The sequence below is a fragment of the Platalea leucorodia genome, assembly GCF_965183815.1.
Source record: "Platalea leucorodia genome assembly, chromosome: 17".
NCBI lineage: Eukaryota > Metazoa > Chordata > Aves > Pelecaniformes > Threskiornithidae > Platalea > Platalea leucorodia.
In genome coordinates this window covers 8,807,928-8,821,099 of record NC_138839.1, presented here as the reverse complement: position 1 = coordinate 8,821,099, position 13,172 = coordinate 8,807,928, and the positions used below count along the sequence as shown (strand labels likewise).

Below are 13,172 nucleotides of genomic sequence, written 5' to 3'. Positions count from 1 at the left end.
TGTGTTTTTGTTTTTTGTTTTTTTTTTTTTTAATATACTCCAGGCGGAAATTCAGTGCAATCGATACAACTACGGTGCAGGGAGCGAACGATCCAAAAGTCGTCCTAACCACGTAGAAGCTGCTGCTCGGGCGCTGCAGACGCTACGCTTCCGCGCCTGTACCTTTTCGCGTACGTCTCACAGCGTGACTACGCTCCGAGGCTATTTACAGTACTTGGCTTGTCAAATCGGAAACGCTATAACTTAAACCTCTACTATTAACAACAATTGAACAAAAATATATATAATATAAATATCTTCCAGTCTATACACAGAGCGGGAAAGGGGTGCATCCGCGTGGTGATGAGTTTTGGGGAGGCCGGGGGCGGCGGCGAGGAGGGGGCTGCAGCGCGCGGCTGCCGGTTCTTAACCGTCGGGCAAATATTGCCGAGATTAAACCGGGGGAAATTAAAAAGAGGCTTCCCCCTCCCGGCGGGAGCTGGGGGGAAGGAGAGGAGAGGCCGCGGGCGAGGGGACATTGACCTTTCCGAGCGCCCCGGCCCCCAGGGCAGGGAAATCCCCGTCCCGCCCCGCCGGGGGCTTGGAATCGCTGAGGCTGCGTTACAAAAGAACTCCTTTCTGTTTTTAAAAAAAAATCATTGGTTTAGGTTTAGTCAATTTACATGATTTTTCTACGATTAGAACGTTAAAAAAAAAAAAAGTTTCCAGCTTTAAAAACTTCCGCTACGTGATTTTCTCGTTAAATAACCTATCGCGTCGGTAAAAACAGGGAGCCGCCCTCCCGCTGGCGCAGGCCGCGTGGTTGGTTTTTAAAACATCTCTGGGCTTTGAAATCCTGGACGCGAAACCAGCTAAAAAAAGAAAAAAAAAAATCATTTCTAGCAGAAAAAAAAAAAATAATAATAATACAATAGGTCAGTCTGTCCTGGATAACCCCGCGGGAGGCGGGGAGGGGGCGTCCGCGCAGGGGCCGGGCCCCCGCTCCCTCCTTCCTGGTTTCTGTACAAAAGCAGTTTAAAAAAGAAAACCCAACGCGCTGGGGAGAGGAGGCGGGCGGGGCCGGGCGGGGCCGGGCGGGGCCGCGGGCGGGGCCGCGGGCGGGTTAGACCTGGGAGTCTGCGCCCAAGCTGTGAAACTCATCCGGGGTTTTGTCGCTCTGGCTGGCTCCCCCCTGACGGAAACCCGAGGCGATCTCGTCGAAGGTCCGACCCTTCGTCTCCGGCACCTTGAAGTAGGTGAAGATGAAGAAGAGGACTAGCAGCACCGTGAAGATGATGAAGACGTAGGAGCCGCAGAGTTGCTGGGGAGGAAGAAAGAGGGGGTGAGGGCGCGGGCGGGGACTTGGCGGAACGGCGCCGGGCGGAAGGGACGGCCCAGTCCTGCTCCCTGCTCCTTCCCCGTCCCTCTTCCCACCAAAGCGGCTCCGGCCAGGCCGCGGCGAGCGAGACGACCCAACCGGGGCCCGCTACGGCTCGGCGCCCCCAACCGCCTCCCCACCGAGAGCGCCGGGCGGTGATTACCTCGATGTACTGGAAGCCCATGCCCACGATGAAGTTGGAAGTCCAGTTGGAGAGCCCGGCGACAGCGAAGGCGGCGGGACGAGGGCCTTGGCTGAAGAGTTCTGCCACGATAAACCAGGGGATGGGGCCGGGGCCGATCTCGAAGAAGGCCACGAACCCGAAGATGGCCACGATGCTGAGGTAGGACATCCAGGGCATTTGGTCCTAGGCCAAGGGAGAGAGAGGAGGTCGGCTCGGCGAAGGGGGACGAAGCGTTTGGCCACCCCGGGTGAGACTCAAGCAGGCGCAGTGCTGGCGGAGAAGCCATGAGGTTTCTCCGGGTCGGAGAGCGGATTTCTGGGATCTCAAGAGGGATCTGGGGACCGCTCAGGTGTCACCTCTAGCAGGACAAGTCCTTCCTCCTCTCCAGCCAGAGCTCCTGGCCACCCGTCCCCTCAGCGCCCACCACTCACCAGCAGCGTCAGGGCGATGGTCATCAGCACGGCGCAGCCCGCCATCCCCGCCAGGCCGATGAGGTGCAGCGTCCTGCGTCCGGCTCGCTCCACCACGAAGAGCTGGGGGACGGAGGGGGGCGGCCATCAGCACGGAGGAAAGCCCCCTTCTTCCCTCCAGCTTCCCTGGGGAGAGCTCGGTGGGCCGCGACTCACCGAAACAACCGTGAAAGCCGTATTCACCACGCCGGAGCCGATGGTGGCGTAGACGGGCTGCTCCACCCCCGCCTTCTCGAAGATGCTGGTGGAGTAGTAGAAGACCTACAAAGCGCAGGGACGTCAGGTCATCAAGCCACCATGGGACGCTGACTCGCAGCCAGTGCGACCCAAGTTTTGGGTGAAACGAGCTGAGCCCACGGCAACCGGTCCCCCCAAAACTCACCGCGTTGATCCCCGAGAGCTGCTGGGACAGCTGCAGGATGATCGCGATGAGGATGGGCTGGCGATACATGGGGGAACGGAAGAGCTCCATGATGGTGACCTTCTTCTCCCTCATCATCTGCCGGCTCTCCTCCTTCATCTCCTGGAGGTCGCTGCTGACGTCCGTGGTGCCCCGCAGCTTCTTGAGGACTACGGGGAAGAGGCGGGGTCAGGAGCAGCCGAGGACCCTCCGGCGCGGCGGGACGAGCTCGGGGACGGGGGTCACTCACCGCTCTTGGCTTTGTTCTCCTCGTTGCGGTTGATGAGGAGGAAGCGGGGGCTCTCGGGGGCGAAGGGCAGGATGACGCACTGCAGCAGGGCGGGGACGAAGATGAAGCCCAGGAGCAGCGGCCAGAGCGAGTCGTTTCCCATGATCAAGTCCAAACCGAAGACCTGAGGACGAGAGGGGTTGAGCCACCCTTTCCCAGCTCAATGTGGGCCCAACTCTGCCGCTCATGGGCGCGCTGCAGGCTCGGGCACCCATCGGAGGGCCGCGGACGGCTCCCTTGCTTCCAGGTGACCAAGGGACATCACGTCACGACGCTGCCCGTCCCAAACCTTAAGATCTCCCAGCAGCCCCGCTCCTGCTGCGCCCCAGGTCCATCCCGCCAGCCCCAGCTCCGGACGGAGCACGCGGATCCGCAGCACGGGCAAGGCTCTGCTCTGCGCCGCTGCACTAAACCCCGTCCCTGCAGACCCCGATGAGCATCGGCATTGCAGACGGGGAACCCCCCGCCCACCCAAGCCGGTTCTCCGGCACTTACTTGCGCGATGAGGATGCCCAAGACGATGCCAAGCTGGTGGAAGGTCCCCAGCGCGCCCCGCAGCGCGGTGGGTGACACCTCGCCCACGTACATGGGCACGAAACCGGTGGTGAGGCCGGAGTAGAGGCCGATGATGAAGCGGCCGAGGATGAGCATCTCGAAGGACAAAGCCATCTTGGAGAAGCCCATGAGGACGGCGGACAGGAAGGCGAGAACGTTGGACATCAGCATGGAGTTGCGCCTGGGGAGGGAAGGGAGGAGGGCGGTGAGGATGAGAGGGGTGAGAGAGGCTGAAGGGGCGTCGGGAGAAGCCAAACGTTGGCTCGTGGCAGGAGGGAGGTGCCCAAAGCCACCCCCATGGGATGCCGGGGTGGGGGAGGCTGCACAACGCCCCCGGCGAGGTCCACCCACCACGCTCGGCGCTCACCGTCCGAAGCGATTGACGAAGAGCCCCACGGAGAAGGATCCGATCATGCCTCCGACGGAGAAGATGGCGACGGAGAGGGACCAGAGCGTGGTGAGGGTGGCAGGGCTGATGGGCTCCTCGTATCGGTACAGCCAGGTACGGTTGTAGAAATCCTCAATCACCTGCGAAAGAGCGGGGAGGAACGAAGCCGCGGGTTAAAGCCATCCCCGTTTCATCTGTGCCGCCGGTGTTATGAGTTGCCCGGCCTCAGCCTCACCACCTACAGACCCTTGGCCGGTGAGCGCGGCTCACAAGACAATGTGTCACGGAGCCGGGAGCCGCCCAGCCGGTGGCTCGGCTCCAACCCAAGGGAGGAGACCTGCTGGGATGCGCGAAGGAAATGCAGACGGACAGGTTCTGGTCTCACTCTTCCGAGAGAAGCTCGGCGTTGCCAAAATACCTCTTTCACCTCACCGGGCGGGCGCGGGGAGGTCACGCTCTTCCCCGGGGAGCAGGAGGAGGGGAGGGATGCCTCCATCGCTGGAGGAGAAGCAACACGGCAGGGGGAGATGGCAGAGATGGTGGAGGAAGGTGAGGAAGACAGCAGGGCCATCGGGGCAGCTGAGCAACTCCCATCCCTTGGACACTCCCTTGAATTTAATTTCTAGGGTTTATTCTGCAACGCTTCCATAACGCAATGCTTCTGCAACGGTAACATCCAAGACAGGCGCTTGGCTTTAATTACCGTCTTCGTAGAACACGCTTTTTTATATATTTCAGCTATTTTTTTTTTAATGTATGTTTTTAAAGCCAGCCCCCTGCCGAAAGCTTCCCGTAAGTTATCCAAGGGTCGCCCCTACCCAAAACAGAACAGCGAAGGGCTCGATAACACGCCCACCAACCCTGGCTGGAAGGAGCAGAGGCCTCCTGCAAGCAGGGGAAGCTGCCGCCGGACATCAAGCGGCTCACGGACCTCGCTGCTTCGAAGGGTTTCGCAGGCGCTCCGCTCCCGACGAAGCGTCGGCACAACCCCGCTTCGTTTCCTAGTTTTCCCATTGCTTCAAGCCCAAACGAGAGCCCCCGGCAGGGGCAGCACAAGAAATACACCCCAGGCTTCGCTATAAATGTCCATAATGTAATTTTTCTTTGAAGTCGTTCCTTTCACAAAGCCCCTAAACCATTGGGATTTTAAGTGATTTTGTTTGCCTCCTGCTTCGCCTGGAGTTTTTGACGCTTTGGGGACTTTTCCCCCTTTTTCTAACAAAAGAAATAATTGATATTATGATTATTTGGAGAACCCAGGACTGGCTCAGGCTCCCGGTGGGGGTAAGCAGGTCTCTGCACACACCCTACCAAACCTTGCCATGCTCCAAATTCCTCCCTACCTTCCTCAAAGCCTCCAGCTCTCCCTTGAAGCAGAAACAAATTAACCCAAGCGACAGCAGATGCCCCAGCGCTGGCTGAGGGGCGCCGGGCTGCGCTTTGGCTTAGCAAAAAAATAGCCCCCAAATCCCCCCTTTCCTCCTGCAAAAAAGGCTGGCTGGAAAAACCCACCCTGTTGGGTCATTGGGAGGAGAGGAGATGAACAATTATGAGTTTAAAGTGAGAAGTGTGAAAAAAAACCATTGCATTTCCCAAAAGTTGGGTGGTTTGGGGTTTTTTTTCCCCTCTCTTGCCCTCATTTCATTTCAGCCGAGTGTTTTCTACCAGCCCTCACCCAGTTTCGGGGCGGCCCCTCCACACATCACGTCTGCAAACACCCCACAAACACCAAGGCGCCGGTTCAGCGGCGGGGAGGACGACATGAAGAGGACCGCAAAAGCGGCGCCCAGCCCTCCGCGTGAGAAAGGAGCCTTTCCGCGAGGAGCTGCGGCCAGCAAACGCCGCGGCCTTCGCATCGCTGAGGCCAGGGGAGCGATGCATCCCAGTCCTGCATCCCCACTCGCCGGGTGACTCCCCGGCCTGAGCCCCGAGGGGTTAACCCTAAAACGTAGGGAAACTGAGGCAGCACCCATCGCGGGGGGACCTTGCTTTGCTGGGGGGCTGTGGGAAGTGGAGCTCGGTCCCAAGGGAAGACCCCCAGCTCGGACGTGGTCCCTGCCCGCATCACCCGGAGCAGCATCGCCCTGGCTCGGGGGAGGATGGAGAAAAGTCCTTCGGCTGCAGGGAAACCACGCGCGTCCTCGGGATGCGGGGGCCGAGCTCCGATGCGAGGCGGTAATTACAGAGCGCCTGCTCCCCGCGGTGCCGGAGCTCTGGAAAAAACCAGGGCGGATGCCAGAAAGCAGCTCCTCAGCACGCTTCCAGGGATTTCCCAGCTCGCCGCTGTTTCAAACGCTGCTCCCGTTGCCCATCTCCGGAGGAGGATGCTCGCTGCCGGCCGAGCACAAAGGTCGCCGGCGCGGATCGGTCCGGGGAAAGGCGAGCACGGGCCAGGATTTTTTAGCAGGGCGATGCTTTCGGCAGACGGATGGGTGGAAGCACCGAGGGCGCTGGACGGGAGTCGCAGCCTCCAGCCGCGTGAAATCCCGCGGGGGCCACTCACCGTGATTAAATACAGTTTAATGCAACACCTCGAATAAAGGCAATTCGCGGCTTTATCGCTCTTGCCACACCGATGGGGGTCTGGGAAGTTTTTGCACGGGGTCTTCTCTCCCACAAGGAGTTTTTTTGGGGCTCGAGGCGAGATTTTGCAGCCCATTCGCTGGTAATGGCATTAATAATCTCACAGCGTGAATCCTGCCTTGGTGGTTTTAACTATTTGGGATGGCTCGCTGGCTGTGACGACGCTCGGGGACAGGCTCTGCTCTCGCGCAGCAGCAGCTGGCCCCCGGTTTGTCCTTCGACACCTCACCCCGGCAGCAGAGTGCCACGTGGGATTTCTGAGCTAACGTTTCCCAGCCTTTAACACCTCAAAAAACCACGTAATTTAGGGCAAGTCAAGTTTTTCAAGGCTCCCACGCACCTACCAGTCGCTGGAGGGTCCTGCGCTGTGCTAGGGGAAGGAGCAAACCCCTCCTGCTCTCCATCCCGACCCCCTCTCCTCCGGGATGCAAAGCTCCCATCGGAGCGGTCCTTCCTCCCCTTCGAGATGACTCAAACCCCAATTGGCTCCCAGAGCTTCGCCGAAAGCAGAGGTTAAAAGCGACGCTGGTCCCACCCAGAGAGCATCCTGCACGCGTTCCTGGGATTTTTCCCGGCAAAAACGCTAAGCGAGGAAGAAACTAATTCTCCTGGGAAGGCGGGAGCTAAGTAACTCCCTCGCAAATCCCATTACAGGCAGTAAGCTGCCTAGCGGGATGTACTATTTTAGCCGGGCTGGCAGCGGATGCAGGTTTGTTTTCATGCATGAGGGGGGGGTGGAATTTTACTACGGGGAGGTGGCTCGGCGCACGCTCACCTTTTGCGGGGCGTTGATGACGCCGGTGTTGTAGCCGAATTGCAAGGAACCCAGCACTGCTCCTCCCACGGCGAGCATCAGGCGAGCTGTCATCTGCACGGAAAAGGGGGGAGGAAAACAAAAAAAAGAGGGGTTAAACTTGGGGTGCCGGCTACGCCCCCCGCCATCGGAGAGGTCCCGCAGCGCTTCTCCCCGGGGAGCAGCAAGAGGAGGAGGGCTGCTCGTAAGGCTGCTCGTAAGCACGAATATGCAGGAGAAAAGAGAAAACTTGCTTTTTTTAATGGCATCCATGTGGGCCAGGGGACAAAAAATAATTAAAAAAAAATACTGGGTTAGGCTTAAAAAAATACTGTTTGGGGATTCCAGGAATTTTTTGCCTCTGGACCGGGGCGGGAGGTTTCATCTGGGCTCGCGGGGTCCCCTCCGAGGGCTCCACGTGACACCCGGGTGGCACACCAGCATGAGATGCTTTTGGGGACGCCGCGGCGACGCCGCCGGCCGGCCAAGCATCGTCCCGGCATCGGCGCAAGGATGACCTGGACAGCCGCCGTTAACGAAGTTTTTGCATCGGAGCCTAATTAACAGTCGCTGAGCAAAATCCCGGCTATTTGGCAAACCCTTCGCCCGCCTCCTCTTCCTCCTGCTTAAGCCAGAGTGACAATCAGGGCCTTGTTTGGGATCGGGGTCAGGGCAGGCCAGCGCTCGGGCCACCTTCGTTAACAGCCCAATTATGCCAGGCAGGAGATTTTCCCAGCACTCAGCTCCAAGAACCAGGATCCGACATTCCCGGTTAATCAGCTTTGGGATGATCCACGTGAAATTTATAAGCCCCTTAATTTGGGGGGGGACTGGGCTCTCCCCTGTTTTCCCAGGTATCGGTGCATCACCCCAACCCTGGGATGCTACGCTGGCGTCGCACATTAATATTCCCAAGGGATCGGTGCCAGTCAGACCCCACCTAAATGCAACCCCTAGATCAGGAGGGCTGATTGCAAAGCCAACACCAAAAAAAAAAAGGGGGATATTTTCTTATTTAAGAAGCATCTTTTTTTTTGTTTAAATAAATAATATAAATAAATAGAAGTGCTGCTCCCTGACCTCGCCTCTCCGGCCAAGCCGCCTCCCCCCGCGTTAAAGTTTGCAGGGAAAAAGCAACAGGGAAAAAAGCCAGCCCCGTTAATGAAGCTCATTAATTAGGCTTGGCCCCAACACAACTGATCAGGGAGGTTCTGGCACTCGGGTTTTGTTCGGTGCTTCTGAATAAACCCACCTCGAGAAGAAAACGCCTCGCTTGGGAGGGCAAAACCAGCCGGCATCCCAGAAAAAACAAGGGAAAAACCCCCAAAAAATCTGAAATCCTGACTCCGACCTCATCTATCCGCCCGCTGCTCCGCAAAACTGCGACAGGCAACACCAGGAATGCCAGAAGCAATCTGTGCTTGAATAAGTGTTGTTAAAAAATGAGATTTTTCTGGTCCTTGGGTGGTTTGGGGGAATTTTTTGTTTTGTTTTGGAGCGTGTATGGAGTTTTGGGTGATCTTTCGTTGCTTTCTGGGGGCCATCCCTTGCTTTTTTGGGGTAGCAATTTTTACTTTGCACGGCTAAAGGCCGGCTCGCCCTCCCCAGCAAAGCCAACAGGTGATCCCCCGCGTAGGGCGAGCGCGCCGGTGAGTCACGGCAGCGCCGTGCCGCAGGGATGGGGATGCATCATGCCGGTGTGAACTTTGCTCCGACACCAGCCACTACCCCACAAAGAATTAAAACAATAAAACGACTTTTGCAACTTTAACCTGCAGGGGGGGAAAAAAAAAAAAAAAAAAAAAAAAAAAGATAAAACTTATAGTGTTAACGTCTAGCAAAAAAACTCTTATATTTTTATCCAACTCCGGCAGCTCGAGGAGGCGAAGGGACAGAGGCGGTAGGAAGGCTGCTGGCATTTTTGGAGGCTCTCCCCGGGCAGGGTCACCGTGAGTCAGCTCCTCCTGCTCGCTTCGGGCTTAACCTTGCCATTAAAGGAAAGGCTTAAAAGGGTGAGTTAGGGGGGAGGAGAAAAAAAAAAAAAAGTTGATTTTTAAGGGTAGCCTTGCATGGGAAACTCCTGCAAAATCATGCAGAGGGTTTGTTTTGTTTTTTTTAAAACTGCTTGCAGAAAACAGCAGCTTTATTTGGAGTTGGGGGGGGGGGGGGGGGGGGAACGACAACAACAAAACACACAGCATACTTCTTCCTTCTGTGCAATAAACTTATTTACAGCCTGCAAACACCCAACGCTCATGGTTTTTTCTCTACTAACTCCTGTATCTCATAGGAAGAAGAACGCAGCGCTTGTAATTTTAATAAATTCTTTCTTTTGTGTGGAAGCTGGGATGCTCGGAGGAGCTACCAACCCGCGGGGCGACAGCAGCCCCCCAAGCCCCCAGCGGGCTGCGTTTGGCTTCACAACTCTTTTTTTTTTTTTTTCCCATTTGGTTTTTTTCCTCCAGTGTGGAAGGATTTCAGGATGCTTCCTGCCTCACGGAACAAGGAAATGAACAATCCCTTTAAAAAATAAGACGAATGAAGTGTCCCAGGAGGGAATTTCAGAAAAATCCACATTTAAAAAGGGCCCATAAAAATTAGCGACGAGGCTTTAACGAGCATCTGAGAAGCTGATCACAAGAGGTCCCGTCCTGGGATGGGTGCAGGGGGTTACCGAGGGGAAGGGGTGCAGCCTTCCGGCATCTTGCACGCTTGTGCGCGCTTGCCGGAGTGAGGATAACCGGATCCAGCCATTGCCCGGGATAACGCGGCTGCACGTTGGCTCCCAGCCCAGGAAAAACTTACGCACCCACCAAGGGCCGGGTAAAACCTGCTCCTAAAGCCACGGCATGTGCCACAGCGCCGGCGTTTACCGACGGGGGGGATTTGGCAGCCAAAGGGGGGGTAACACCGGCACCGCGGGGATCGGCCGAAATGTTGGGGGGGGAGAAAACCCACGGCGAGGGGAAGTGGAGTCAGGGCGACGTCGGTTTATTTTGTTATTTATTTGATTTCTTAAAGGTCAGCCGGGGACGGCGACACAAGCCCTCTGAGCATTGCAACCACAAGAGCGTCTGCAACAAGCCCAGGAGATGTTTTTGCATGCGAAGAGCCGGAGCAGCCCAGCTCCGTGGGCAGAAAAGCACGTCCCGCTTTAATAATATTAAATATTAAATTTAAGGGTGGGGGGGTAAGCTCATCCCCCACCTCCCAGCACCCCTACTGCCGCCTGCTTCAATAAAACTCCCTTTCTCCCTTGCAAAATGCCCTCTCGATTTAAGCGTCACCCATCAGAGCACAGCAAATTGTTCCTGCAATTAATTACCTTCAAAAAAAAATAATCATTTCTAACCCAAATTTATCTAATGAGGTAGTTATTAAGATGGAAAAGCGGAGGGAGCGCGTCTCTGGCTCCATTTCGGTAGCGGGGAGTTAAGCCCGGCCGGCAGCGCATCAGATTTCTTCGTTACGAGAGCAAATTTCTTTTTAATTCCTCCCCCCATCGACGCGCTGCCGGCCGTCACGTTCCCGGCTCCCAGCCCCAAACCCGCACCTCGCCCAAAAAAAAACCAGCGCTGGGGTAGAGCCAGCTTTAAGTACACTAATAAAAAAATATAGTAGATATAAAAATATAAATTTTAATTTAAAAAAAAGCCTAGCATTCCCAATGCTCCAAAGCCTGGGGGAAAAATAAGGAGCTCCTCGCTGGGGAGAAAAATAAGAGGAGTTGTTCGTGTCCCGTCTTTAATCGGAATAAAATTGTTATTTTTGTTTTTAATTGCACGTTGCCCTGCACTTTGCCCTGCCATGGAGCAATTTTTTTTATTTCCTTCCCTGGAAGGAAACCCTACATACTTGAGTACATCCCAAAACACTCCCAGGAGGGGATATTTTGGGGAGCAGCATCCCCAGGCGAGGCTGGGGTCTAACGTTAATGACCCCGCCGCAATTAACTCACCTTCCTCATGTAGGGCCTGGCGTCGCAGCACTTTAACCCACCTTTATTATTATTATAAATCGATTTATTTGAGGCGGGTCGCGGTGCTGGGAGGACTGGGCTGCTGCGGGGCAGCCGAGGGAGTTTATGTTAGCGAATAATCCAGGGGTTTGGGGGTAAAATGATGGGAATTGGGTCAAAAATGGTGCAAAGAGCTCAGGCTGCGACGCAGCCCCCGCGGCCCCGGGGGGTCCCGGGGTGCCCCCCCCCCCCCCCCAAAAAAAGGCGAACTCAGCACTTTTGGGGGCTCGTTGCCTTTTCCTCACCCCCAAAACGGGGCCAAAAGCGCCTTTTTGTTGGCTCTTCCCTTTGCATTTTCTCGCCTCAAAGTTGGGGGGGGGGGGGTTACCCCCAAACTCCTTCCCAGGTGCGCGGTGAAGCGCCGAGCCTGCGGGGGGGGGGGGGGCGTTTTGGGGTGTTTTGCCTTATTTTTGAGGTAATTTTTTTTAAAAAAAGGCTTGTTTTTCGTGGCGGCGCCCGCGAGCGGGCACCCATGCGTGTCCGCGGTGCGGGCTGCGCCCGGCGGCTCGAGGAGGCCAAGCGCAGCCCCGGTTGCCCCCCCCCCCCCCCCCCCCGCCGCCGCCTCAGCCCGCGGACGATCGCCGTCTCGCCGGTTGTGTAACGCGCGGGAAGGGGAGGGGGCCGGCGAGGCGCTCCCCCGCGGCGTGCTCACCTTGCTGCCGGTCTCCATGGCGGCCCCGGGGCGGCGGCGGGGCTGGCGGGAGCGGGGCCGGCGGCGGCGGGGCCGGGGGCGGGAGCGGGACCGGGCCGGGGGGGGCGGCGGAGCGGCGCGCGGCGGAGCGGAGCGGTGGCGCGCGGCCGCGACGGGGGCATTGAAGCGGCTTAAGAGAGCGGCGGAGCTGGCGGCGCGCGGCGGCGGCGCCCATTGGTGCGCGTGGGGGGGGGCGGGGCGCGGGGCGGGGGGAGAGGGGGGCGGGGCGAGGAGGGGCGGGGCGGGGAGGGGCGCGCGCGGAGGGGGCGGGGGAGGGCGCGCGCGCGTGCGGGTCTGCACGTGGGCGTGGGGGCGGGGGGGGCGCGCGTGAGTGAGCGCGCAAGCGTCTGCGCGTGTTGAGTGTGCAAGCGCGTGTGTGCGCGTGTGTGCGTCTGCAGATGTGAGCGTGCAGGTGCGCGTGCCTGCAAGTCCGCGTGTGCAAGTGGGAGTGTGCACGTGGGAGTGTGCAAGTGTGGGTGCCGGTACGTGTGTGTGTGCAAGTGCGAGTGTGCAAGCGTGTGCACGTCCGTACGTGTGTGTGCGGACACGTGAGTGTGCAGGAGCGTGTGCCTGTAAGTGCGCGTGTGCCCATGTGAGTGTGCAAGTGCATGCGCCTGCGTGTGCACGCATGTGAGTGTGCAAGTGTGTGTGCCAGTATGTGTGTGTGTGCAAGTGTGAGTGTGCAGGTGCATGCGCCTGTAAGTGCGCCTGTGCACACGTGAGTGTGCAAGTGTGAGTGTGCGTGTGCACGTCTATACGTGTGGACGTGTGAGTGTGCAAGTGTGTGCGTCCGTGTGTGCACATGGGTGAGCATGCAAGTGTGTGTGCAAGTACATGGGAGTGTGCAAGTGCGTGTGCCTGTACGTGTGCAAATGGGAGTGCGCACATGCAAGTGTGCAAGCGTGTGCACATCTGCACGTGTGCATGTGCACATGGGAGTGTGCAAGTGCGTGCACAGCTGTACGTGTGTGCACGTGTGAGTGTGCAAGTGTGTGTGCCTTTACGTGTGCGTGTGCCAATGTGAGTGTGCAAGTCTGTGCATGCCTGAATGTGTGTGCTTGTACATGTGCGCCTGTGTGTGCGTGTGTGTGCGCGCCCTGCTTTGGGACAACACCTGTACGTGTGCGCGTGCACATGTGGGCGTGCAAGCGTGCGTGAATGTATGTGTGTGCGCCTCTGTGTGTGCGTGTGAGTGTGCAAGTGCATGTGTATGTGCCTGTGTGTGTGCACAGGTGTGTGCAAGTGTGTGCGGGCGCATGTGAGTGTGCACGTGTGGCTGTGCCTGTACACGTGTGTGTGCTTGTGCAAGCGCTTCGCTGCAAGCCCCTGCGAGCTGTGTGTACATGTGTGTGCACACGCGTGTGTGTCCGGGTACCTGCGTGCACACGCGTGCACGCACCTGGGTGTGTTTCTGTGCTGCGTGCGCCTGTGCATATGCGTGTGC

The 13,172-nt window shown here is 57.7% G+C and overlaps 1 protein-coding gene across 1 annotated transcript; it reads right to left on the bottom strand.

The window, feature by feature from the left end:
• Positions 1–11,903, bottom strand: SLC2A1 (solute carrier family 2 member 1; the record flags this gene model as incomplete). The annotated part of the gene is given in 11 exon segments (XM_082329227.1): positions 1–1,300; positions 1,521–1,724; positions 1,973–2,074; positions 2,168–2,272; positions 2,394–2,581; positions 2,662–2,824; positions 3,196–3,436; positions 3,623–3,783; positions 7,002–7,094; positions 11,690–11,734; positions 11,736–11,903. Coding segments are annotated over 11 exon segments (1,668 nt in total). The 3' UTR covers positions 1–1,102.
• Between the last annotated feature and the right edge of the window lie 1,269 nt (positions 11,904–13,172).